At 34.6% G+C, this 23,963-nt stretch overlaps 2 protein-coding genes and 1 long non-coding RNA gene across 15 annotated transcripts in view; 1 reads left to right on the top strand and 2 right to left on the bottom strand.

Moving 5' to 3' along the window:
* Positions 1-14,343, bottom strand: part of Dyb (Dystrobrevin) — a 35,382-nt gene extending 21,039 nt beyond the window's left edge. For 3 of the 8 annotated variants that reach the window (XM_022071087.2, XM_087342907.1, XM_087342908.1), the window contains exons 1-5: positions 14,171-14,342; positions 5,522-5,609; positions 2,109-2,268; positions 759-972; positions 87-172 (exon numbers count right to left, since the gene is read on the bottom strand). In XM_022071087.2, the coding sequence (XP_021926779.1) occupies positions 87-172; positions 759-972; positions 2,109-2,256 (448 nt within the window). In that variant the 5' untranslated portion in view covers positions 2,257-2,268; positions 5,522-5,609; positions 14,171-14,342. Of the gene's footprint in view, positions 1-86; positions 173-758; positions 973-2,108; positions 2,269-5,521; positions 5,610-13,822; positions 14,061-14,170 lie in introns of those variants that run through there. The other 5 variants (XM_022071088.2, XM_022071089.2, XM_022071084.2 and 2 more) reach the window with 3 other exon arrangements.
* On the top strand, positions 12,928-23,778 carry LOC147874820 (uncharacterized). The gene is made up of 2 exons (XR_015533658.1): positions 12,928-12,998; positions 22,724-23,778. It is a non-coding gene; the product is annotated as an uncharacterized LOC147874820 (long non-coding RNA).
* LOC110833266 (uncharacterized) overlaps positions 15,427-23,963 on the bottom strand; it is a 167,595-nt gene continuing 159,058 nt past the window's right edge. For 5 of the 6 annotated variants that reach the window (XM_087342900.1, XM_087342902.1, XM_087342904.1 and 2 more), the window contains 5 exons: positions 23,696-23,750; positions 22,801-22,902; positions 20,946-21,113; positions 20,064-20,132; positions 15,427-19,128 (listed from right to left, as the gene is read on the bottom strand). In XM_087342900.1, coding sequence (XP_087199026.1) covers positions 18,998-19,128; positions 20,064-20,132; positions 20,946-21,113; positions 22,801-22,902; positions 23,696-23,750 — 525 coding nt within the window. In that variant the 3' untranslated portion in view covers positions 15,427-18,997. Of the gene's footprint in view, positions 19,129-20,063; positions 20,133-20,945; positions 21,114-22,564; positions 22,667-22,800; positions 22,903-23,695; positions 23,751-23,963 lie in introns of all 6 variants that reach the window. The other variant, XM_087342901.1, reaches the window with a different exon arrangement.

The following is a 23,963-nucleotide window of genomic DNA, read 5'->3' as shown; positions in this document are numbered from 1 at the left end:
ATAAATGCACTTCCAATGCTTGAATACCAAGAAGAAGAAGCCAGTATATCTTTCTGCTGTGAATGATTAAGCAAAACTGTACTTACACCTTAGTTTATCCATGAGCTTCCCTGCACACATTGTAGCTAATGCAACTTTGATAGAAAATACTCGGATTTTACCCACATTTTCCCTATAAAAACAGATAAAATACATTATTAATTACATCATATAAACTGTGCTTGATTCCTGTAGTAAAGACACTATAATTCTATATTGTATTTAGTACGTATGAGATTACAAATAGTAATGATTTTACTTTTTGGGCATTGTATATGCATGTCTTGTGGGTGTTTGGTTCAACTCTTGAACTGTATTCTATATTGTGATTAAATCTGAGATGGCAAAACAAAATATTTATTTAAAAGCCTGTAATAGTAAGCCCCCTGTCATGATTAAATTAAAGTAAATCAATACACCAATTCACAGATCAATCACAGCACATTATAATCTAACAGAACTGTTCTGCTCACAATAGTGACAGAGTTAACAACATTTTATTACTTTTCAAGCCAACGTGTTAGTCAAATATGGGACAATTATATACGCAATGGGACAAAACATTGAAATAAGAGACATTCTTGCTTATGCGGAACGTCTGACAACCCTTCTTAAGTCAACACTGAGAGGGTTAAAAAAATTCACTTCAATTTGGGAAGCTGACAAGTAACACCCATGGCTACATATTACCGACTTCAGTGATACACTGAATCACTCACACAGAATAAGCTGCCAGTAGCCAATTGAGCAAGAGGCCTGAACAGGACTCCACATGAACCTGCTGAGCCACTGGAAGTCTCTTATTGAGGTTATGGTATAAACTGGACACCAGAGTCTCCAGTCGGGAAACATTCACCTCTGTTTGAGGTTCCAGCGTGTTCAGTCCATTTTCTCGGAAAGCTTCAATCACATTCCAAATATCCACAGCATGGACTAGAAAACAAAAAATCAAATAAGATATATAAAATACCTCATCTGACCCTGTCACTTCATTATCAAATGTTTTATCACTTATGATTTACGTCACATATGCAGATAGGCTTACATCATGAGAGCAATTTATTTAAAGCAAATGGAAAGGGTTCAATGAAGGTCATGTTCATTTCAGAATACAAAATTAAAGCACCAGGGGTAAGTAAATCTCTCAATGTAGAATTTATTCTAACAGAGTTTAGAATGTTTATAATGCATATTTTTACTTGAAATCCTCAGTATCACCCTATCATATTGAAACCATCGTGCCAGAAGGGTGCATCAACATATCTGCATAGTCAGAGATACCTGGTCTAGCAACATAAAATAAATGGATGTATGTCAAGGCTTCAGTGCTAATGCTCTCCACGACCAATGCAATAACAGATCAGAGAATTTAAAATTAATGATAAATGTAAAGATTACAGTTTCTAGCGAATATATATATATATATATATATATATATATATATATATATATATATATATATATATATATATATATATAGGTTGAGTCAGAAGTATGTTTACAAACTTCGTGTACATGTTCCAGGATCAAAAATAAGAAAAAATGTTCCTATGAACATGGGGTCGCAAATGTTGAATTTTCAAAATAATAGTCAAAACTTTATGTTTACAGAAACCCATTTAGGGAAGGGAAGGGAGAAATTAACCCCCACATATAAAAACAGATACAGAATATGGCAGTGATTTGCACAGGATTCAAAACAGAATAAAAAATCAAATATGTGAAGTATTCCTGCATGCTCCAGACATGCAAGGATTAACATTTCCCCCCCCCCCCCCCCCCCCATAATCTTGGACCAGGCTTTCAGCTTAAAGGAGAAAATATTTTAATAACAAATTAATCTAAAGTGACTCGCAATTGTTACTTTCAGTTTGGCACTAATACTAAATAGAGATTCCAGCGAAATACAGCCAGGGAACACAGGGTAATAAAGAAATCCGTGGTAATTAAAGAATACAAGCAATCGGATTGGATAAAAGAGCAGGAGAGAAGGAAGAATACAAAAAAAAAAGGACAGCTTCCCACAACAGACACATGTTAAATATTCCAATGAGTGTTTTTTAACTTACGATTGACTTTCTTCTGCACAAATCGCAGTTTGCAAGCTGTGCGATAAGAAGCAAATCTTATCATGTCAAAGTTCTGACCTCGCATCTCTTGGAGTAGCTGGAGCCTATGATCCGAGGATGCACGGCCTGTGCCGTCTTCTGTGGCCATGCCTGCCAACCTCTGCTCAACAGAACACATTAAATCAGAATAAGAATGCCAAAACTTATTGAAAGTGTGTAATGAAAATTAGTTTGGAACTCTGCTACAATAATTACAACGAGAAAATATGGAAGGAAGTTATCCTTACATTTTATAAGAAATTATCCTGGTTGATATTCAAATTCGATACCACTAGAATATAAGTCAGACAAATACTAACCAATCCAACATGCATAGTCTTCCATAGAAATGCAGAATATTTTAAATAAATACAAAAGTAAATCTTCAAATAATGAAATTATTGTGTCCTGTAGTTTGTAGAGAGACATATTCTTGGTTATCTATTATAGTTTTCTTTATAAACCATGCATACACCTCATCCATTGATTAGTTATGTCAATAAAAAATAAATGATTAAACATTTCAGTCTTATTTTCTTGGCCAAGTGTATAGATTACAGAGTACTTAACAGGGAGTAGAAGAGAGAATGAAGAATATTAAATTGAAGAATGCAAAATGTAGTTGTGTCCTATTAAGGTATTATTAATAACAGACTAAAGGACTTATAATAATAAGTATTTCTTGTGCCCTTGGTTTCTTTAACATCAAGTACAGGTATACTTCCATGCACTCTTAGCCTTGACACTAGATGGAGATGAGTGGTCAGCTGAATGCTCTGACCACTTTACCCCTGAGAAAAGAACCCTGGTATCACTGCATAGGAGATTAGGTGAGCCCTAGAGTCACTGTCGACGTTGTGGCAAAAAAGAAAAACTACCCTGCCGGGAATGGAACCCAACACGCAGCCCAGTCACTACTAAATTGGCTAAGAGTTTGGAAAAATATTTGTTCACCATCCCACTCGTGTTGCTCCAAAGAATACAACTATGTATTATGAAGGCGTTAAACACGTGGCAGGCCAGTTAATGATATGTAATGAAAGATGTCAACACAATCTCAGTTCGCATCTGTTTTAAACCCTTGGAAGAGTCTATTAAACTGTTTTATGAATCAGTCTAATTTATACTGGAAGGTTAATAAGCAGTTAAGGGCATGCCTGTTCAATAACAACATTAACAACTGCGTAAGAACCAATTACGTTGACATTTAGACTACAGAAGGCATTCAGATAAATACATGCACGCAAAACCGAGACGTGAAATTTATGTAAATTAGGAGGTCTCGTTAAATTACGGAGCAGCTCCGGGCGGAACCCCAACTATACAGACTTCCATTGATACAAACCTTGTGTAGTAAATTTTATATTCAAGCAACAAAATGCAATATAACTGACGGATTAGCTTACTGAGCTTTTGAGATGGTCAAAGAACAGAATTTTACGTCCAGTATACCATTTTTACGGCTTACGAGAGTAAATAACGAGCCCAATGTCGGTAAAACGAGCATAAAGGTTATATGCAAATTCCCGCCACCATTTATGTACTAATTCGATGATCATTATCAATCAACACTACAGTCAGAGCTGCGTAAACATTTGCAGATTCATGGAAATCATTCATATAAGCAAATTCGTTATGAAAGAAATTATGGGTATTTTTTTCAGTAACGAAATTACATCACGCCCTGCTTTCATTAAGTGGTTTTTACAGGACAAACGTTCTAATTCAGCCGTAAAACCTAAACCTTACTCCCTCACTGCTGAATGAGAAGTAATGTTTTTTCTATGGTAATGTAATATGAATGCGCTGCTTTGTTCAACCCCTTTCCATCTATCAGAGGGGTGAAGAAATGAGGGAGGGTGAGTGGCCCCAGGAAACGAAATTATCAGAAACATTTGTGTAAAGGAAAATGATACAGGCAAATTCGCACACACTCCTTTTTACCAACTCCAGAGAAGGGTGGAGTATTCACAAAACCTCCAGCAGCAAGTGTTGTAGAAAATATATTTTAAACTAATATTTAATTTAAACTGATTTTTAAATCATATAAACGACATTCCTAAGGTCAGTGGCACATTAAAAAATAATGGACATAAAGAGAATCACAGCAATAAACAAAAACTAAATATAATCATTCTGACATAGTGACTGACTACGGGGTGGACGTTGTTTATACGTATGTTATTGGTTCTCCGACAATTTTCTACATTTTCCACCCATCTCTTCAGTATTCTGAAAATCTCCCACAGACGACGTGCGTGAACTTTCGCGCTCTCCCTCAACTGGGGCAAATTTTTTATCGATTAACCACGCACTGAATGACACAAATTAAACTAAACAAAGGAATAAGGAGTCGAGTGTCAGCGAAAGAGACAGGAACGAGAAGTAGACAGGGTGGTTGGTGTGTGGGTCTTCGGCAATCTTACGATCTGAAAGGAAATTTGCATTAAAGCGTTCTTGACGTCTTCTTTGGTCGGTTGGCCGTGAGAAGGCAAACCCCACGCAGATGTTCCTCTATCGAGCGGTTTTGGGGCAGACCAGAGCTCCCACAAATGGACCACGAGGACATGCAGTAAGCAGACTTTGTAACTGCAGTTATAACAGCAGAATATTCTTGCAAAATTCATAGTACATGCGCGTGTATTAGCATCATCGACCCTCTGTACAGTCTCAAGTCCTTAAATCTCAGCTTAAGTTTTATATATAAATATATATATATATAAACAATAATACTAGTTACGCTAAGAAGCCTTTATAACTGATTCAGTTAACAATCCCATATTTGAGGACCTCTCTCACATCCCACAACATACAGTGGACCTTTTTACTGTAGAAGAACAGAACTCCCTTATCTACTTGATGGCAATACTTCACTATACAGCTAGACAGAAATGATAAGTTCAACAACATGACCTACATGCAAGTATTAATTACATATCTTTAACTACCATGTAAGCAATATGCTATACATTATGTGATGAGTCTGACGTTAACAACCGATAAGCCAATTATCACTCGAGCTTTAATTAGCTGGAAATGTCATTCTTCGGTTCTGACTGAAGTACTGTACGTCTACTGTACAAACGTACATTTTACCGTCTCATATTTACTCGTACTGAGAGACTGGTGTTAAAAGGCAAATAATTACAATGTACGAATATAAAGAGCCGAGGAAGCCACACAGAAGAACGCTAGAAAATACGGTATAAACGTATAACATTTCTTAAACATGAAATACATTGACCGAGAAATTTTAAGACATATCAGTAGTTCTATAAGTAGCTGCATAACTGTCATTCATTTCACTAAATAACAATTGGCATAAAACCTGAATCTACAATTAAATGAGATTGGCGCGTTTTTACCAAACTTACCGAGTTACGACGGGAAATTCCAATTTAATTTGTTCCCATGACAAAATCCCCAGAGCTGGCCAAGTTCTGTGGTGCAGGTCTTCAATTCCTGTGAAATAAGAATGTGCAGAATTACAGAATTATATTATTTTTAGTTTCAGTAGTAAAATTCTCATAACCCACAACAATGTACTAAAATTAAAAAATAAAGAAAACCAAATGATAAATACGAGAAAAGCGTAACAATGCTAACGCTTTCGCCAGAATTTGACCTTTACGAAAGGCGACAGTGACGTCAGAGTTGCTTGGATGGCTGGGGATTCCCCAGGTAACCATGCGGTTTGTCCAAAGACGTATCGTAGCTACAAAGATCGAACGAAATGAGAGAATTTCGTACAGTAAAATGGAAAGGGCGCGACAGATAGGCTTCGTAACTAAGACGTCAGATATCAAAACCAATCGTGAAACGTAGTAAAATAAAAGATACAATTTCGCCGTGATTACGCGGCAACTTCTTCAGCATACGCGATGTGCGGACAGGTATAACGAACCAGCAGTCCGCTTGAAAACGGAGAGCATCATGTCGTAGGACCACACAAACGTAAGCCCATATTAACGTTTCTGTTGTTACAGCACTAAAGCAAGCATCACTATACCTAATCTGTAATACACATAGATTAAGCCAGCAGTTAGGGATATTACACTTTTTGGATGATCCCCACGCGCACATGTGCCCTCAAAATAAATACAAAAACTAAAATTTCATCACAACCACGAACTTCTGTTAAAACGTTCGGGATCAAACAATAGCCAGTTGTCCAACGTCTTCCATTTTTGAAAGAATTTAATTATTTTATAAAGTTGTGCGATTTGTCTCTACCTAAAACTGTAATATTAACTATACAATTATTTTGGAAATCCCTTTTGTTTCTATTGAATCTGACAGGACGCTCAGCTAGACAAGAAACTCCCATCTTTTACGAAAACTGAAGGCTCATTACCATGTTCACAACAGCGACCATTCCATATCCCGAGTCAGATGAATCCACCCCATATCCTCCGACCCTATTTCTCAAAGATCCAAGATTCGCCTAGGTCTTCAAAGTGATCTCTTCTCTTCAGACTTACCAATAACAATTATGTGCACAATTCTCGGCTCCCCAACTCTCTAATTAGACCAGAGTGTTTTAATGGTACGCCTACTGCACCATTACTGCAAAGGTAGCTCAAGCGACAACAGCTCTTCTGACGTGTATTTGCGAGAAAATGTTAAAGACTCCTACAAATATCCATCAAAGTATAATCTATGATTTCCGTAGTCTTCCTCAGTTCTCCAAGCAAATAACAAGGTAGCACCTCAGACAGACAATATCGTTCCCTGCCCATTGTTTCCACTTCACTATACATAATAATCCTAGAATGAGTCAACGCTAAAAAATTCGCACAGTTTAAAAGCGTCTCTAAACAACCTACAAACCAACCAAAAAATTGTGATGTGATGGGTGAACCGAGAACTAAGCTTAAATCCAACTACAATTCGTTTAAAACCTATTTGGCAGTGGAAAACGTACTTTAATACGCCACTATCGTAGAGCGACACTCATTTGAGTCTTAGCAAAATTCCATATAGCCTATCGCCGACCTCAATATGCAGCCACATACTTGAGAATGACGAGAAACCAAAGGGTTCAAATCCAGAGACAGCCCGGATGTGTGTATGTTTCAACCACCACCAATAATCTTACCCTTCGCCATAATCACAGTAAGATTCTGTATGAGATATGAGGTTCTCACGATGGTGAAAAATTCGATATAGATACTGCGATTAGTAACAGGAGAACAAAATATTCGAGAATAAAACGCTGAAAAGAAATGCTGGAACATACAAGTTTTAATATTCTAACGACAGGCAAGACAGGCTTGCAACACTATTTGTTGTATTTACATCACAATGAATTTAAGAAGTGTTAACAGCAGGATAGAAGTTGGAAAAGTATCCCGTCAGGTCGGACTATGTAAAACATGTTGAGAAGAAGGAAAGCACCTAGGACAGAAAGAGACGGAGGTAAACGTAGAGCGACGGGAGATGAATCAATACACGTGGATGTGGTACTGAGCAGAGAGGGGAGAGACGAGAAGCAGATGGGTGTGGGTACCTTGAATACAAGATGGGTGTAAACCAACGGGTTCAATATTACACCACGTTGCTCAGACAAAATCTGTATGTCTTTCTCGCTGACCGTTTTAAAATGTCTTCACCCTCCCTAACCTAAGCTTTCTGAAACTCGCAGGTCAAAGAATCGATTAGTGTCTACGAATGATAGAGATTAAACAGACGAAAAGGTCAAAAACATTCCTTACTCTCCTTTTCGTACAGACGATCTACACCTGGTTACTCCAAGTTACGCAGCTGCACTGAATACACTTACTTCTTATAATTCCGCTGCCCGTGATAGTCTGTTACTTCGCCGCTAAATAAAATCAGCAACCAGGCATAATTTATTGATTGGGGATTACATTTCTCAAATATCTTCCTCTACAGAATATGAATTTCCACAGACCAGACAAATTACACCATCCACACAGCTTCCAAACAAGAAATTCAACCCGAAGACTCAGACCGTGTTCACAAGAACCGGTCCCTGGTTCATATCCTGCACAAAATGATTCCTTTCCACGCCCTTAAAATCCATTTCCCTCAGATCCAACTTGACATCATCCTCCCTCCTTCGCCTGGGTCTTCGGAGTAATCTCTTCCTTTCAGGTTTTCCACCCAAAATTTTGTGCGCATTTTTCATCTCCTCCGTAAGCGCTACGTACACGGGAAATTTATCAAGGTAAGCGCCTATTAACTTTTCAAGAAGAATTAGCTTCAAGAATTCAGTTAGTTAGAATTCTAGGTGACTAGGATGCTAGAAACGGCCTAAAGGCTGCAAACCACTCGCTATGATGCATTAGATTGCAGTCACTGGTAAACAAAGAAATTGCGGACATCGATGGACTGGGCTGGAGCGGTCACCGGTATCAGCACTCCACTCTCTATCTATGAGGAAAAAGTATTATCTCGTCGTTGGTTGCCACGCCACACACAGAAAGTACGACGTTTAAGGATAGATGTGTGCGCAATGCGGGTCGAAAGACACGAGGCAGGGCCGAAAGTGAGGTGGGATTGGCTTACCAAGAACACCGACAAGACGAATCCGCTTGAACATGACTGTGGTAAAGCCACTTTTACACTCGGAACACAATTCACAGACGCTGATTATAGTCCTAAGAACACGTAGTAAAACTTGTTCCAGTGGCAATTCGTCCAATACGAAGCTCACTTGAAGTCACCCGGGTACAGCGTAAAATTCCAGGGCATTTTGAATTGCGGGGAAAAATAAAGAAAAAATCCGGTACAAATAAAAAACAACAACGCGGTTTTCAGTAACAGAAAAGCTAACAGGCCTACTACTTCAAAAACTGAAGAACGTATCTATTTAAAAAAAACTGATACATTGTCTTACTGTTGTATGGCACCAAAAGGTCTGCTGATACTTTCACAAATTTGAAACGCCTCTGCGATCTCACAACAAAACAGCTTGTATCACTTTTGCGACAACAAGAAATAATTTTATGGAGGTGAAACAAGTTACAGAACTCCAGTGACCATTAATAGTGCACATAACAGCATGTATTAGCGTCCCGAGACAGGCCATTGTCCACAGAGAAGACGATATGACCACAATGAAGTAATCCGATGAGCTCATTCAACTGGACCCACCAAACTTCTTGCTGAGAATAACAGTCCCACTTCCCACGTCGACTAACTGGCTACAACTCCAAAATCACACGATGAATCTATCCACGAAGATGTGGCAAACGTAATACAATGCATATTATACCATAACGAGTGGGATGGGGTGTTACATTCGTGCGTTTTTTGAAATTCTAAATTTCTCATTGGTCTAGATGCAAATTTCGTGCAGGTACGAATCCACTGCTGGTAGAACCATTCAAAAGGAGATATATATATATTACAGGCCCATTGCACATATTCTATTCTCGCTAAAGTTAAACAACAAATAGAAATATATTAAAATGGAACCTATTCAAATAATAGACTTTAATAAAATATTATAATTTCATTATTAATTCTGATCCTCTTTTTGGGTTATGGCATCGAATGTTGCCGACGTTTCATTATCTCCCGGAATAGTGCTAAGCTGTCTCGGTATGATACATGTCCCGCTCATCTCATACGCTTACAAATCTAAGCATACAATTATAATTACAAAACTAACGTCTCACCCGAGAGGTTCGTATTCGGAACGGTTGGGGTTCAAACTTCGGACCGACGACCGGCCATACTGAAAGAGGTTTCCACAGTTCATCGGGAAAATAAAAGACACAGTATCTTAAATAAGCCGCAACAGCTTCCCTCCACATCCTTCCCAATTCATTAATCATTCTATCATCCAACATCATATAGTCTGAGATACCAACTGCGTCGTTAAATACAACAGATTACATTAATCGGCTTCGAAATTGGGCCTCTATTCCGCAAACCCTTAAACCGATATTGTCGCGAACTAGGCATAACCTTGACCTAACCCAATTGCACATGATTATAGCCATTCAGAGACCTACAGTTCGGAATCAATAAGCTTTAGAGAAAAATGACCCTGAGGTGACCTTGAAATTTTTAAAAGCCTCTACTCGGCAAACCCTTAGTCTGAAATTGTGGTGACCTTAACACGACCTAGATATATCCATAACCTCAACTTGGCACGTGCATGGTCATTCAAATACCTGCAGTTGAGTAGAAAAAAGCGTGACAAAAAGGACCTTGAAATGACCATGGACATTTTAAAGGCCTCTATTCGGAAAACTGTTGGGTTGATATTGCAGTGATCTTAACATGACCTTGACCTATCCCTGACAACCACATAACATGAATATTGTCATTGAAATCACCTTGACAATTTTAAAAACTTCTACTCAGCAAACCCTTAGTCTGATATTGTCGTGACCTTGATATATCCTTGACCTCAACTTGACATGAGTACAGTCACTCAGATACCTACAGTTTGGCAGGAATAAGCGTGAGAAAAAATTACCTTCAAATTTTTAAAAGCCTGTACTTGTCAAACTTTTTGTCTGATATTGTATAAAACACTGTATGTAAGATGTACACGTGAAATCTTCCTGGTAAAAGTTGCAATTTTATGGCTTACTTAGATATAAACCTATATGCAGACAATAAAGAAGTAATTTTAAAACAATCTTTGCAATTAATAATTCATTATCATGGGAAAGTTTCTGTGCCTTCAAAGCACCTAGAATGGCCCTGGGGTATTTTAATTCTTGTATCCAACAAGCAGTAGAACCTCTTTCTATGGCAGTGAAGTTGGTGAAGAATAAACTGACCACTGACCTTTATCTTAAGCCAAGGTTAAGAATTAGTAAAGTTTTGGATTCATGTACTAACTATACCTCATGGAATCATGTGTATACACAGTGGAAACTTTAAATTTACCTTCATATTCACCATCCTTTCCAGAAAACTAAGAGCAAATCTGTGGAATATTAAACTGCAGAAATAAATTACCACTTTTCTTGACCATGAAAAATGTTTATTAATGAATAAGTTAAGAAATATGTTGCTAACAGCACGTCACATGTATTTACACTGTATGGCAATGGCCCACTAGAATCTAGTTAATTATTCTGTATAGTCTGATACAGTAACTTCAGGCATGGTATGCAGAGATACAAGGTTAAACAACAAAGTATCTTTCGAAGTTAGTTTCAACTTGCATTACTTCAGGAGACAGCTACCTCTCAGACAGTTTCATGCAAAAGCAGATAAAAATATACATAAACACATAAGCTGTTACTTGGAATATTATAAAAATAACCTCAAAAGAGAAACAATGTTAACAGATATCTCATTATATCACTTTTGGACTAACTGCTTTTTGCAAAAATAAAAATAAAAGAATTTGTCTTCTGTTTGCATGTCTACCTAACATTAATTAACATCTTTTTTGTATTATGAAGGACACATCACTGGAGACAATAAAAACATCATAATTTTAACCCCTTCCTGTTTCACACACACAAACATTATAACTATCACCATTAAATGTTATGACATCTAACCCCTGGAGCACAGTCTTTTCTGAGATGCTAATACTTGCTCAGACAGTCAATAAATCACTACATCTTGTTGAATCTGAATGCCCATTACCATCTTCACAAGAGCCTACTTCAGGGTCATATCCTAAGGATGAATCCAGATCACAACCTATTTCTACAAGATCCATGTTAATATTTATCCACAGGTTTCTGAAGAGCTCTCTTCCATTCACTTTTCTGTCTAAAATTTTGTTATGCTTTTCTCATTTCCTTCATACATGCTACTTGCCCATCTATCTTATACCTCTGTATTTGGTATCATTATTTGGATAAGAGTAAATTTATGAAACTCATCATTGTGCAATTTTCTCCAGCCTCCAATCACATTAGATTCAAATACTCTCCTCAGCACTTCATTCTGAGACACACTAAAATATATTTTTCTCTTAGGTTGAGACAAAATTTCAGACCCTTATATCTCAAAAATAAGTAACACTCATTAACCTCTAAAGTATGTGCAAAGTAAAGTAAATTCTTTATGATATTTATATTTTTGCCCAGTACACTGTCATCAGCACAGGCCAGAAGTTGATGTGTCACATTCAATTCAAATCCCACTATCTTTTCTTGGATCATTCTAATGGTGTATCTTAATTCAATGATGGAAAGTGTTGGTGATAAAGCACCTCCCTGTTCAGGTAATCCTGAATGAGAAATGCATCAGACAAATGTTCACTAACATGTTCACAATTGTTAACACCTTTTCAATACAATAACCCTTTTTGTATGTGTGTGTGTATCATGTAGTCTATCAATTTTTTTTCCAATGATATATTTTTAAAAAAATTGACCAAAGTTTGTTTCAGTTTCATGTAAAATGAACAACTGATAAGGATTACATTTTCTCAACAAGTTAAAAAAGTTAGAAAAAAAGATCTGTCAGCCTTTATTTCAAGTTGTTTCACATTTAACTTAAACAGTGAAATGGAACAGATGGAATTAAAGGGTCCAGTGTTTCCCGCACTCTACAGTATAACACCATAAACATTCAAGCAATCACATCCTCTTTAGAATCACTGTGTTACTTATCTGCAGGAGATACCTAAGTAAATATTATATGCTTAACAAGATAACCTGAGACCTACAGAGACAACTCTGTTTCCTTAACTTCAGCATTTTGTAGTGTACTGTACTATTTACTAAATTCCTAGGTAAGAAGTCCAAAGTCTGTCAACCTCACATATGTACACACAAAATAACAAGATGCTTGCACAGTGTTTATGAAAAATATTTCTTGTTGGTAAGTTTCCCATAAAAATAAGCATCATGCCAGAGGGCATGGAGGTGAAGCTCCACACATTCTAGATTTCAGATGGTGAGTAATTAGCTTCATAACTAATCATTCCTCAGGGAAGAATCAAAGCATCCAATGATTAGGAGGGTGGGTAGATCTCAGAATCATATTAGACAATGTGTTGAATAGGAAAATCATGATGCCTCTACAAAGAATCTAGAACCCAAGCAACCCAAGCCATAATCAGTCCTATTACTGCAGGACCTATTACAGCTTCATCCTAAAGTCTCATGTTATTTGCAAGTCACCAACTGAATATTAACTTTCAACAATTCTGTATAAATCTATAATTAATAAAAATGTTTCAATATTAATAGAACTGGACATTACTAACTGTTAAAGCTGACAGAAGACTTTCTTAAAAATGCTTTATCCTATGGATATCAGGATCACTAACTAGCCATCATCCCAAATTCGTAAGAAAAATTTTATGTATATTACATAGTTATTGCTATGACTAGTTTTCCAGCAATATAGTCATAAGTAGCAAATCTTCCTATTCCATACTAAGTTACAACCAATCAAATTCATACCATAACATATACTGTAAAAAAGACATACATTAATGGCACTATTCTAACACCTCAAACACTGGTAGAATTTAAAATTATGGAGTGTTGTCAACATCCGTTAACAAACACAATTTGAAGTGGCTATTAAAAATAACTTGGAATATTTCACACAACTTTCCAGTTGGTTTCCAATACCAGAAATATTTACCCAGGATATATTAAAGTTGCATAAACATTGAACCTAATACTACAAACATGCATCACCAGTGTACAAATATATTCCACTACATCGTTTTCATAATATGCAATAACAATGAATAGAGAGATACTTACTTTCATTTATACCGCAAAACGGTTTTACCACTTTTGTTATTTTTATTTTATTTGAGTATACAACTAACCTATGGTACTGTAAAAGGTTATAGGGCCATCTTGAACACTTCCAATTATAAAACAATATTCATTCAAGTCAACGCAGTAACGGTCTTTACTTTCTACCGATGCTGTAAATAACTTCTAAGATAAGAAATGTAATTAGAAAAAAGTAAAATAAAATACATTGCCGCAACTGTCAAAAGCCTAAACAGTTTCGGTCCATAAGGGTTTATTAACCAAGTACTAAAAACAAAACAGTTGTCATACATCAATACTCACTATCAAGTATGGCATGTATATACTTACGTTGTTTCACTCTGATCAGAATATTGCAAATTTCAAACAATATCTTTGCAAAAAACACATTTTTATACTCATAAAATCACTAGTCAATAAACAAACCGTGCAGCACTTGAATGTAGTAGCTTCTTAGTCCAGCAGATGACAGCACGCTTTAGAAAATAATTGGCGCCATATCTAAAACAAAGTGGAGAGGGTAAACACGTTGGAGCAAGGCTACCACACAAAGCGACAATTCTTCCGCGTATTCATTATTTTAATACTTTATCATATAGTTACAACCAAAGCATACTGACAATTGGTTCACATCTTTATCGCTATATCTTTAATTCAGAAAGATAACGAATGAAAAATCAATATATAACAGAATGAATCAAAATGCCAATCAATCTCAATATTTGGATGCAATGAAATTAAATCTAATCATAATAGCCACCTGTAGATAACATATTTAATTTTAATCCCTGTAAGAAAATGTATTGTATATTACTGTTAATTGTTATTAAAGCCTTCTACGGCTATTACTAAAATCATAGCATTTTAAAACACATGTTGACAATTCCCAAATTACAATGTATGCCACCTGGCGGAGCTTTTAAAATACAGAATGCTCTCTCCGATTTACACAGATAACTAAATTTTGAAATCTGGTTCTAAAGCATTCTTTCCAAACATACATTTTTCATAATTTATATTCATATAATATATCTGGTTTCTTCTCTAATGTCTCATGTTTATTGTTTGCTGTTTTGCTTTCCCCACAATTCTCAATTGTTCTTTCAACAAAATCCAACATACTGGTCTACATAGAATCGTAAGATTTCAGAAATGATTGTTTTTGCCAATAATTTTATTAACAGCAGAATTTATAACTGCAAAGTAAAGCTGTTACCTGTTTCTTTCTGCAATAAATGAACATGAAAACCTACAACAGATGAGAAGTCATTAAGAATGCATGTAGACTCTCTGTATGTTGTAAACTGTACCCAAAATTTTGTTACGTAACTGATCTAACTGAAATGATCACGTAGCCTACATTATTATTGTTACAAAAGGACATTGCACAAACTGCTGTCTGTATCATCATAAAACAATATAAAATATAGTTGTTTGAAGATAGAATTCAAACGTCAGCAAGATGCTGATATTAAGACTACCCAAGATATGTGCAGAAAAATCTTAATCTGATCCAGCTAATGGTCAAATGTGGAATCTTCTAAATAGGAATATGATGTGAAATCTATGTAAAAAGAAAATACAAATTTCTATCAAAGAATTATTGATTACTAAAATTATATAAACATCAATAAAACCTGAGTTCATAACTAAAATATTTTAAATGATCAAGAAATGCTTTAATTCATGTTGTTTCCATCCTTCCTCTCATTACATTTTTCAGGTTCCCTTAAGGATGAGTAAGTCAATAGGAGACTTCAGCTTCATAAAAAAAGCTTTTAGTAATATATACTATTAAACAAAGATATATATCTGGCATGCCTTTACACTTTTCTGTGTTATTGTTAAATAATTATGTTTCATGCATTAAAATAATTATATTTTTTATCAAGTCTGTATTTTCAAGTAACTGCATGCTGGGAACATTTTAACTTGTATAATAATTTTATTTATATACCAACATCTGTTGGTATTTGAATGAAATTATTATATGGGAAGGTACATGGTGGACAAAATATTTAAATGTTTACATTTATGTTATAAAACAATAAAGACAAAACGTTCCAATTTCTTTTTCAAAGACCATGACTATGGTACTAAACTTGAATGAAGACAAACTGTTTAGTTTAACTGTCACCACTGTAAAGGAAAAGGGAAAGAATTTCACACATGATTATTTTTTTAATAATTATACTGCGAGCTAGACAAACAGATTCCAACACTGTTGTATTGTCAGTAGAAAAATGTTTGGATATATATATGTGTACTCTTTGCCAGATGCAGAAAATTTAATAGCATGAAGATGTTGACCAATTAACGCAATTAAATGGTTTGTGCTTAAGATTAATTTGAAATAACATCTTATGACCACAGAGGATTTGTAGTGAACTCATCCTTCATCCAAGGAGTCCTACTACTTGTATTCTCTACAGTAGTTGAGGCCTGACCTAAATTTGAATGTAGCAGGAAGAAGAAGATAATTATTTTTATACTACAATACTTTCTCTGTGTAGCAAATATTGGTATTTTTGTGTTACAAAAATAAATACATTTACAAAAGTTTTAGAGGAAAATAACAGCACTTTTTGTGATAATATAAATCTCCATTTCACAGTACAAACTTTTAATCTTTCATATTCACACTATGCCATGAATCAGTCATAACAACTAGTCATGCATGAATTTTATGCATATTGAAAATTAGTAATTGCATTGCACTGCGTAAAACAAAATAGTAACCAGATACCAGTCAGTGGATTTTGTTACCTTATGTCTCAAAGTACATCCTTCATAATGATATGGCACTTGCTGAATTAAAATGGCATGTAAAAATAACAAAAGTTATGAAAACAATCAGGTTCTTTATACAGTATTCTTTCTAGGAACACATGTTTGCATACCTTATTCTATATTATGAAATGAAATATCTTTACAGGTTTGGTGATGATGTGGTTAAAATCCACACAAAACCATTAATAAAATACTTATAGGAAAATTAATTTTTAAAAAGTCAAATGACTACAGAGTAGGAAATATAAATGTTATTTAAACAATAATTAACTGTAACATAATTAGTGTGGCAGTGATAAAATAAAACCTTGGGTAGGTTTACATCTATGTGACTTCATAGCAATATTCATGGTTGATCAGTTCACTTTATGTTATTTTTAACTTACATGTAATAATTTATGTAAGCGATACTATTACCAGTCACTGTTATTATTTTTACATCAGAGAGGGCATAATAAAGTACAATACAAAATAACTGAGAAGTCACATAATTCGTGAGGATTACAATAGTTTTCTCTTAATGTAATTTTTGACAGTACTTTCCACAACACTAGCACATACACATTCCCTGAAGATGTTGAAAGTTATATCCTATTGTCTTTCAGCACATTCACTCCAGATTTGATTTACTGTTGATGTTCTGTCACATAAAATGATTCATGTAATGGTATATTGTTCCTATATTCAGAACCAGACAATCTGGAAATATGTATTTGCAAAATGACACTGGTACAACAAATAATTTCATTTCATGCAAAGTCCAACTCACATTTAATGCCAATAATATTTTGGAAAATTTTATACATTGCAACTAAACTAGAATTTTAATATAAACAACTAGGCTCTCTTTTCTTCAGATTTTCATTAATTGCCCCATCATTTACCAGGCTTAAACAAAACAAGGAAGCATCCTAGTTCAATTTTGTAATTTCTTGCTTAATGTTGTGCCTTAACAGCATTCAGAAAATTAACTCTTTATTACACATAATGCTCATATTCTCTAAGAACTAACACCATGTCTTAAACATAGTATTTTATCTTTTAATTACTTGCACACTTTGTGATGTTATAGTATCAAAAATTAAAATTTTAAATGTGACTGAACACAAATTTCTTCAAAATATTAACTTAAACTACAGGCTGTATCTTTGACACAAGAAGTCAGTACAATTACTTAATGATCTCTAATAGTTAATAAAAATCAGCCAATGATATTCAAAATATAAAGCATATAAATTAATAACTGAAACTATGTAGAAACCATTCTTGAGCACTGTAAAGTAGTACCCATACCTGACTTGGTGTATGGTAATGAATATACCCTTAAATATATTCATCCTGAATACAATGTAGTTGGTATGTTACATGCTTGAGTCTTGTCAAATGATTAGTTTTTGACAAGTAGTAATATTTAATAGTTCCTCATAAATTGCTTAGTGTGCAATGGCAAATGGTGATGCCCAGAAGAGTAAAGCTGATATATCTTCTTCATGATATCTATTCACTGCTAGCACTAATTTTTTGCATTTTATTCCATATATTAAAATGGCACCACATCAATCTATATTTCTGTTATACAAAATACTTGATTATGTTATGAGCACATTGTTTAAGGGATTGTTTACTTATGCCCTCACTGTTTTAAATATCCAATTCTTGTTGAAAACTAGGGAACACCTTTTCAGAGAGGTGCATTAGTGCATCATATACACAGTGGGTTGTCAACATGGTTAACTTCAGTAATTTCTGCAGAACAGACTATATAAGAGAAAGACCAGAGAGCAGTACACAGTAAAGAATTAAGATGACAAGTTTGAAAAAATGTCAGTACCTTCATCTGTAAAAATCTGAGAGTTTCACATTTCTGTTGATTTATAATAACAATAAAGCAAGTCTTGTAATGCTTAGATTTCATGTCAGAAAGTTGTTTAATTTCTACAATCATTCACTGACACGTATGCTTAAAATGAGAGCTGACATAATATATCAAATCATGATAAACGATAAATATACCTGAATTCACTGATTGTCAGATTTTAGTTTGTTAAAAATAAGATTATTAAATAACCATAAATCAACCAGAACCTGTAAATGAGTTTTTTTCAGAACGTTATATTATATTACCTAACTATAATTATTTTATTGGCCTGTTATACAATCTTAGATATTTTATTTATAAATACAGATCATATGATAGATTTATTATATGATAATTACTCTGTTCCTACAATAAGAAAGAATTTGCCTAGATTGTACATTTTCTGTTCTGAATGAATTTTCATCAAATTTTGTAATCACAACTGTATATAGCATTAATGGCACCTCCCCTACTAGTCATTAAAATTTAGGAAGCTGATATTCAATCTATCATGGCCCCTTGGAGTTGCCACCAGAGCGTGCAGCTACAGCTTGCAGGTAGTTTGTGCTGGCATAATTACAGAATTCACAGAACCCAGGAGCTCCTTGGGGGCCTGGGGCCCCACGAAGGCCAGGTAGACCTGGAGGAAGAAAATCATATGTAATACAAAACCTAACAGAACTTATTACCTTATCACACCATACTATATATGAGAAAATGAGATTACTGAGATTAGCTGCCCTCTCCTAAATATGAGAAAACTTAAAATATTAGACATTAACTACAGCTCTTACTATAAAACAGTAAAATAATTTAATATAGGGGAGAGTGGGACATGATGACAGAATTCTTAAACTTGCTGGAATTATAAATTATAAGGAAGAAAAGATAATGTAGGCTGAAAAATAGGTATTGTGACCATATACTAAAATGAGCTGAAACAGGTTGAATTACTGTTGTAAATAAACACATAAACAGTGTCTGAAACCATAACAGGCCATTGTGCCTAAGATGTGGAAAGTTGATGATGAGAATATTTAAAAATATTGTCTACACTGTGATGTTTTAAGCAGGTACTTTTACAATAGTTATATTTCTGAACACACAGTTTGCAAACATTATAGAATTTAACTATGTAATGCATCTAACACAACAATGAAATTGAAAGTAACTGGAAAAGAACAATGGGAATTCTAAGAAATCAGTGAATAAATAAGATTAAAGAATGAATTAATAAAAAAAGAGAATATGATGGAAAGATTTAATATATGGACAGGCATGGGAGAATACAGGAATATAAAGGCATCCATAGACAAGTTATGCCTCTTCTTTCTGGTTGATATTTGTAGAGTTTTTTGAATGCAAGCATATTTCTGTAATTTTAAAATGTTCCAGTCATCTTGTCTGAAACCATCTTATTCTTGTATTTTCATTGTAACATATTTGTTACTTATCTTCTGCTTTTTAGTTTCCTTGTTCTTTATCTCATGGCAGTTGGTATATATTCCTAGATGTTAATGAAATATAGAAAAACCACATAACTAAAACACTGATTTGTAAGTATGTATAAGTTACCTGGTCTTCCAGTCTCTCCTCTTTCCCCCTCTCTGCCTGGAAGCCCAATTCCATCTGGTCCAGGAGGTCCTATAAAAATGTTTTACCATGAATTTATCCATTGTTTTCAATTCTAATATGAAATACAAAGAATCAGTTTATATGATTTAAATTCAAAGAATTTATTACAGGAAGTAAGCCTGATTTGCATTATAAGTCTCCACCCACAATATACAGTAAACAATTACATTAACAAAGATGCTATATACATTCTGATAAAGGAAGTGATGTGTACCTGACAATATACATATTGTATTTTTCAAAACATGTCCAATGTTTGTCATTTCATAAAAAGTTCCATGATATACTTGTGACTCGTGGTTAGACAAACTAACCAGCAGGACAAACTTCACTCACCAGAAAATATATTTATGACTCACAAGCTTGTATAAAAATATATTAATGCAATAACTTTTAACAAATTCAGATGGTTATATCTTGTACTCTGCTCTACAAAAGCATATGGACTCCCTAGTACAGCTTTCATAGAGAAAGTTCATCCATTATTATTCTAACTCAGTGGGATAAAGCTGACCTACAGCACATATGATTCCCATTCCAAAAGTAGGTATAATTAATAAAACTGATTGTCTTGAGAAAGCTTCTTATTTGCTTTTCCTTCTCAACATCTGGTAAACTTAAATACAATAAGTTTCACAATTTGCATGCATCTTCAAATATTATTTGGGTGATAAAATCAAGAATGATAAGAAGGGCAGAAACTGTAACATACATAAGGGAGATAAGAAATACATACACAATTTTAGATGCAAAACTAAAAGGAAAGAAACTAACTAAGAGACAAAGGAATAATACCAGTTACATTACTGTGGATCTATATACCTGGTAATCCTCGTGGTCCAATGGGACCCTCAATGCCAATTCCTTCTGGTCCTCTATCACCCTTATCTCCCCGTTCTCCTTGTGCACCAGAAGAACCAGGAGGTCCAGGGACACCTGGCAACCCTGTGAAGCCTCTCTCACCTTGCAGTCCTGGAGGTCCAGGATCACCTACACAAAGACATAACTCACATGAATCCTTTAACTAGTGCAAATCATAGCATGATCAAAAACAAAAATTCATTCTTTTTGGTAAAGAATTCTACATTTGTAATGTATTTTTTTTAAGTTACTTTAATGTTATTTGAATGGTGTCAAAGAGATAGATCTTACTAAACTTTATCAACTATTTTGGTTAAAGGAAGTTTATAATTTTCTTCTTCTTTACAACACACTGATATAAGATCCTTGCATAATTAGTCAGTTATAGTTAAGTTGCTGTCACTTATGTGAAATGAAAGTTTAAGCATATAAATTAAAGTGCAACATTTAAAAAGGGATGCAGACACAACTGGTTCTTAAACTCTATCTTGTGGGAATAATGGATTTAATTCCTTGTATCATCAAGTTGCTGGCTAGACTTTAACTCCAGAGTTAATAGTTTAGTAGTATGCTAGTGTAATGCATGGCCAACTGTGCTGCATCACATAGACGATAAAGGTTACGAAGTAAGATATTCTAAAATGAAGTAAAACGTACAAGGGTTAATAATTTACAGATACCATGTCAACCATTGGGGTTGTGAATTGTGGATTTAGTAATTACATGTATAATAAAGTTCCAAGCATTGGTCAGAATACAAATGATTGACTATAATTGTCTTCTACTACTAATGTTAATGAATTGCATTAAATTACCAGTTTAAAGAAGCAAATTAAGTATAAAACTTATATTGTTATCTACAGTTTATGGCATTTTGTTGAGGTTGGTAGCTCTTCATTTGGATATACAGTTACTTAAATGGCAAAGCATGGTAAAGGATATTTATAACAAGGCCCAGTTATAATTGTTTTTTCATTATAATTTCCAGGGTTAACTATGTTACTACCTGTCATGTACTATCCATGCTATTTGCTAATTATATATAAGAGAAGAGAAATTTTAAACAGTATACATAGTTATAAAAACTGAAATGAACAGGGTGCATCATAAAATACCACCATATTTTAATTAAATTTAGTAAGAAATAGGATATATATATATATATATATATATATATATGAAAGTTGTAGTAGTCAAATATTAGTCAAATCTAAAAACACAAGACATAATATTCACATAGGGGATAAAGTATTTGGTGTTTTCTATTGCTTTCTTAATATTTAATTTCACTTGCATTTACATGCCAGTTTTTTCCCACTTAAATAACAAATAAGTATTTCACATATCCCTATGATTAATTTTACAGAACAGACACACAAAAATATGCTATGAAAACAAAAATCTTGACTGCATATCCCTTTAATATGAACATAAATCTCATGTTGTTTCACTTGAATTTAATTAAACCCAGAGAGTTATTTATAATGCACCCTGTAATATATGAAATTATGTAACATTTATAAAGTATAAAGGATTTTATTAATATGGGTAATAGGTATTTTTATGGAAGGGTCAGGTACCTGGGATGCCTGGGGACCCTGCATACCCTGCTCTACCATGTCTGCTTATACCAGGAGGCCCTGGGGCCCCGCGAAGGCCAGACGTTAATTCCTCCATACGATCTGTGCAGACAGCAAGGAGCAAGCAAATAAGGCTATGTTCATTATTGTAAACTGCAGCAATGAAGAGTAAGCAGTTGGTGATGTGGGTGCACTGCCTGGGAGGGTGTGCTGGAGGAGCTAAAATAAAATCAAACCTGGAGATCCCTGAAGTCCAGGTGGCCCTGATCGACCAGACTTGCCTCTTCCAGGAGGACCAGGGGGCCCCACTAATGTTGCTGTCAACTCACTCAGCTGGTCTACACATTAAAAATGCAACTTAAACTATTTGTTTACAAGTTTACTTCATGTTACATATGATAGCTTAAAAAATTTTCAGGACAGGAGACATATTTTGAATTCGGGAGCACAAAAATGTCATTAGACACATTTGCCTTCAAATTACAGTTCTGCCAGCAATCTACAGTTGTTCATAACTATTCTCTTACAAATTGCTGGCAAAATGTTTTATTAGATTGCTGCTCAAGCTGAAGAATTTCACCACTCTAAAACTTTCTATGCATCAGGCTCTCTTGTGGGATCTATCATGCCCTCTACTTTAATGGTAACTGAAAAATTTTGTTGTATTTAGAGGATGTGCATGCCTTAACATGCATCCTATCTGCCATAACATCAATGTTTCACTTCTGTCCTGGAATTTCTGAAGCTACCACTTATATGTTCAGTAGCAAAAGTATTCATCACATAGTAATACAGCATTGCCAATGGAGGTTTCTTTTAACTTTTTGAACTTTTTACTGTTAGAAAAGAAAAATGTGTTAGTCAGCTGTGTATTAGCCAGTATTTACAATAATTTGGGCATTATAACAATATGTCATCCTTGCATAAATGAATATATTATAAATCTCTTATAAGACAATAAATTTCATACAATTTTATTTGTTGTGGAACTTCTCAGAGGAGTTCAATGACTGACTAAATCATTCATAAGTTATGGTAAAAATATAAGCATGATCTGGCTTTCAAAGAACTAATCTGTAATATACAACAAACTGGCTAAAATTAAAAAAAAGAGGTGAGATCATTTCTTACCTCGAAGAACAGCTGCACATATGTCCCTGAGTTCAGATTCTGTAAAGCTGCGGCCCTGGTAAATAAACAACGATACTCCTAAATTAATTTGTTTACTCTATCATCCCACCCAGAAAATTCTATCCCCACCACTAAATAAAAAGTTTGGTGTATATTACTTCTCATCCTAAGAGTCAGCATTTTTATTGCCATCTTTCAAGAAAACTACCTTATGTCCTCCTTATGTAAAACATTTCTGACAAATGCCATGTTATAGGCCTCACATTAG

This window comes from Zootermopsis nevadensis, unplaced genomic scaffold (genome assembly GCF_977971745.1).
Source record: "Zootermopsis nevadensis isolate Lab colony 2312 unplaced genomic scaffold, Znev_1.0 Znev_ptg000004l, whole genome shotgun sequence".
NCBI lineage: Eukaryota > Metazoa > Arthropoda > Insecta > Blattodea > Termopsidae > Zootermopsis > Zootermopsis nevadensis.
The sequence above is the reverse complement of the archived record's forward strand: the minus strand, read 5'-3'. Positions and strand labels throughout refer to the sequence as shown.